Source organism: Triticum dicoccoides, chromosome 7A (genome assembly GCF_002162155.2).
Source record: "Triticum dicoccoides isolate Atlit2015 ecotype Zavitan chromosome 7A, WEW_v2.0, whole genome shotgun sequence".
NCBI lineage: Eukaryota > Viridiplantae > Streptophyta > Magnoliopsida > Poales > Poaceae > Triticum > Triticum dicoccoides.
The window spans coordinates 139,741,021-139,745,857 of record NC_041392.1 but is presented as its reverse complement, the minus strand read 5'-3'; the positions used below and the strand labels follow the sequence as shown (position 1 = coordinate 139,745,857).

Genomic DNA, 4,837 nt, shown 5'->3' with positions numbered 1-4,837 from the left:
TCCATTTATACCATGTTCTACTTGTATTAATGTATAATTTGCTTTGAACTGAACTTTAATTGAAATAATGTGTGTGTGTGTATCCAGTCATATATCTAGGGTATTACTGAACTCAAATTGATGTAATTGCCAATTTCAATACATATTGTATATCACTTTCAATCATATAGGTCTCGCAAAGTGCATTTACCTCATCGAAGTGATAAGGTTTTATATTTGTATCACTTGATGTTTATACCCCCTCTTATGAAAAATTGATTTTGATGTCTTGAAGGTGTTGGCTCTTCTTCCACCGTTGATGAGATTATATGAGGCATTGATGAAGTAAACCATTGATTTGGTACTCTTTTTTATCACATACTATTCTTTATAGTTTTTGTCATATTTTTATCTATTTTGTTGTATCGTTAAGCATTGAGTTTATATTCTAAAAAAATTGTGCAATTGAACCATATTTTGTATGGGGTATTTTTTGAGGTAGTTAAAATGCCTTATCGACATTAAGATTTCCCCTTGCGGCCAAATTGTTTTTAGGCCCGGGGCTTTCTTCAATCCTGGCTCCGCCACTGACGTGGTCCTTGGTCAGCCCTGGCATCGGCACCTTGAGGTACACCGCGTCGTCGTCCTCCTTGGCCACCCAGCGTCTGAGCTGCGACGCCCCAGCACCAGCAGTGGAGGAGAGGCCGCCGGTCTGAGATGCGACGTCCTCCATCAAAGACAGCAGACGGGCCATGCTGGTCGGCGCGCCGAGCGAGTCGAGCACGTCTGCAAAATCAACACCAAGGACACCAAAAGCAGATCACAGGGCTGATTTGACTCACGGTGTTGAGACTTCAGCACGAAGGCAAAGAAACGGCGCGCCACGGGTAGGGAACGGAAGCATACCCTGCGAGAAGAAGCTGGGGGTGACGAGGTCGCGGGCGCTGTAGTCGTCGTCGTCGTCGTCGTAGCGGCTGACCTCCTTGGCCTTGGTGTTGTACGGGCGGCGGGCGGCGGTGACGGCGGGGGAGTCGACCGAGCGGAAGGCCACGGGAGCACCGGACTTGAGGAGGCTGGCCGGCGCGGCACCCTCGCCCTTGCAAACGACGGCGGAGACCATGGTCTCTCTCTCTCTCTCTTCTTTCCCTCTCTCTCTCTTCTTCTGTGATTTTGGATTCTTGTGGCTGAGCGAGACGGGGTGCGAAATGGAGGTGGTTTTGTAAAGGAAGAGCGGGAAATGGGGAGGGGATGGGGAAACGGGTTTAGAAGGTTCTGGACAGATCGGTTGGGCTATCGAGCCTTCCAGAAAGATCTGGAGGCCACAACTTTGCGATTCGTGCTGCTTGATATACGATTAGGGCGACATGGGTGGTGCTAACTTTTGATCTGCTCAGCTACGTCGAGCACGACTGATTTGCTTTTCAAAGTTGGACTACTTTTGCAAAGAATTCGTACTGTTTGGTGGACTCGGATGGAAACAATAGACAGCTCAATTGCTTATGCTAATACAATGTCAACCTAATAACACTGTTTGATTTGCTAAACTATGTATGTTCAGCTTATACAAGGCACCTAAATAACCATACGAAAATAATAAATATGAAGTAATCGTACTATAAAACCGTGTTGAGGCTACACAATCCACCTTTGTATAATGACTCACAAAAGCCAAGGTTATCCTCTCTTTTTTGAAAATAATATCGGGAACGTCTGATTTGTAACAAATCCAAATCCAGCGAACATTCTACCATGCCACCTGAGGACACCTGATCACATGCACGGATCTTAACACAAGAAGCCCTGCCACATCAGATTTGAAACTCGTAAGCAGGACATAAAAGTTGCACGAACGCTCCTAACCAAGCAAAGACACCCACCGGAGACCTGTGATTGAATCCCAAATCCTCCTTTTATTTTATTTTTTACTTTTACAAGGGGGAGAAAATATGCACACACAAAATTGGTACATGGCAGTTTTAAAAAAATGAATTGGCAGATTTATATATTAGAAAAGCTAACTTGCCACGTGGCAAATTTGAATACCTTTTCGTAATGCTTCAGATGTCAATTTTGTTTTGTACACATCGAAAAACTTAGAAAAAAATTCTCATGTTCCCATGACAAATTCATAACATTTTTTACTTCCAAACATAGCAATTTTAGTCTATTTTTTTGTAATGCTACACCATGGCAAAGCTTTGAGAATTTTTATCGATTATTTTCATGGCAATTTTGGAATTTGATTTTCTATTTTCGCACATGCCAGTTTTATTACTAAGAGGATAGCGATTTTATCATTTTAGAGCATGGAAATTTTATTGTTGAGAGCATGGCAATAGTATTTATTTTTTGGATCATGACAACTTCCTATGTGTGATTTCTACGTGTTTTTGAAAATGAAAATATAAGGCATGGAAAGTTCACTGCGTATGTCTTTCTTTTAATTAATATGCAAATTTGCCATGCAGAATGTTCTCTGTCTGCAATTTGGACCACAGATTTTTGTTATTGTTTCTTTTTATAATTTACTATGGCCTTTTTGCCATGTACCTATTTTTCTGGTATGCTACCATGGCATTTTTTTGGTTGCACTTTGTAAATTATGTTGTCTATACCTTTTTCTATATAAGAACATATTTCAATTTTGGTTGATGGCAATTTTTCTAAAATTATCAAATATTTGGCACAACCCTTCTTTCTGCACCATAATTATCTAGCCAACTTGGGGGTCTCATGGAAACACCCGTATATAGCTACTAAATAGTTTGCTTGATCATCCTCGTCCCAGCGAACGAATTGTTCGCTCGTGGGTGCCTTCCGTTTTGACGTCCACCAGATATTGTGGTACCCTTTTTAAGAAAACACGTAGTATGTCTACCTTCGACCCCCCCTTGGCTCACATGGCCTCTGGTTCGACCAGCCCGGTGTCGGTTCTACAACCTTTTCACGTGAACAGCAGGTGGTCTCGGGTCTAGGCCTCTCAGATTCACGTAGCTCCTCCCGCTCATCCTTAGAAGGTGTTGCGTCACCTAGGGCGTCGAGCGCTACGACACTAGCAGGAGGTTGGCTCGGTGGGGTCCGCTTCCTCCCAGGAGCGTCGGGAAAGTTACACCGGAACTTTTTGGCCTCTACTTCAAGTGCTTTCGGGAGGGGCATAATGAGTTGGATTGCACCTTTTATCCTTGTGCATCCGTTGCGGCATCGTCGGCCATGATTCGTCCCAACGCAAGAGATCTAGGAGCCTGGTTCCTGAGGGGGAGATTCGTTGGGCAACGTTAGCCAAGATGTCTAGCGGTGCTCCGGCCTCACTGTCGATCAAGCTCATGGGCAGGGTTATGTTGGAGCCTAGGCAGGAGGCACCGATGGCGCTGTCTTCCCCAGTTGCGCCCAAGATCCCTCCCATGCGGACATGGCAATCTTCACTGACAGGCCGGAGTGAGACCTATATCCTCCACCAGTCACCAGTGATGGATTGGACATGGAGCATGGACTTCGGCTCACGGTGTGGTTTATGTGTATGGTGCAAGGCCACCGATCTCATGCTCCAAGGCAGGCGAGGCGATTTTTGTGTGGCTGAACATCCCTAGGAATCAGTTCTCGATTCATTGTTTCCACCAGGAGGATTTATTGATGGTGTTAGCCTCCCGGACCTCCGTAATGAGGCCATTGGGGCAAACCCTATTGAGCATGCGGGGTTCAAGATTTTCATCAAACCATTGTTCCATCAAGCCCAAGCCACGTCCAACCTCATGCGCGTTCATGCAGAGGCGGAGACAGGGGGTGTAACGCCCTCGATGCGGCTATATCTCCCATGTGTCGAAGCACGACTTAGAGGCATAACCGCATTGAAAGCAATGTCGCAAGTGAGGTAATCTTCACAACATCCCATGTAAATAAATAAAGGGGAAAGGATACATAGTTGGCTTACACTCGCCACGTCACACAAATATATAAATAAGTCATTACATTCATCCAATACACTCAGGGTCCGACTACGGAACCAAAATAAAGATCAACCCCCAAATGCGACAAAGTCCCCGATCGCCCCAACTGGGCACCACTACTGATCATCTAGGAAAGACACGTAGTAACGACGAGAGTCTTCATCAAACTCCCACTTGAGCTCGGTCATATCATCTGGAGCGGTATCATCGGTCCTTGCATCTGGTTTGGAAGTAATCTGTGAGTCACGGGGACTCAGCAATCTCACTCCCTCGCGATCAAGACTATTTAAGCTTATAGGTAAGGTAAAGGTATGATGTGGAGCTGCAACAAGCGACTAGCATATATGGTGGCTAACATACGCAAAAGAGAGCGAGAAGAGAAGGCAAAGACACGGTCGAACAACTATGATCAAGAAGTGACCCTAGAACAACCTACGTCAAGCATTACTCCAACACCGTGTTCACTTCCCGGACTGCGCCGAGAAGAGACCATCACGGTTACACCCACGGTTGATGCATTTTAATTAAGTTAAGTTTCAGGTTATCTAGAACCGGACATTAACAAATTCCCATCTGCCCATAACCGCGGGCACGGCTTTCGAAAGTTCAAATCCCTACAGGGGAGTCCCAACTTAGCCCATGACAAGCTCTCACGGTCAACGAAGGATATTCCTTCTCCCAAGACAATCCGATCAGACTCGGCATCTCGGTTACAAGACATCCTCGACAATGGTAAAACAAGTCCAGCAACACCGCCCGAATGTGCCGACAAATCCCGATAGGAGCTGCACATATCTCGTTCTCAGGGCACACTCAGATGAGACATCCTACGAGTAAAACCAACCCTCAAGTTGCCCCGAGGTGGCCCCACAGTCTACTCGGTCGGACCAACACTCAGAGGAGCACTGGCCCAG

General features: G+C 45.7%; 1 protein-coding gene across 1 annotated transcript in view; it reads right to left on the bottom strand.

Annotated features, from left to right (window-relative positions):
- Positions 1-1,099, bottom strand: part of LOC119331008 (26.2 kDa heat shock protein, mitochondrial-like) — a 2,078-nt gene extending 979 nt beyond the window's left edge. Inside the window, exons 1-2 of the mRNA XM_037604164.1 lie at positions 886-1,099; positions 568-765 (exon numbers count right to left, since the gene is read on the bottom strand). Coding sequence (XP_037460061.1) covers positions 568-765; positions 886-1,099 — 412 coding nt within the window. The remainder of the gene's footprint in view (positions 1-567; positions 766-885) is intronic.
- Between the last annotated feature and the right edge of the window lie 3,738 nt (positions 1,100-4,837).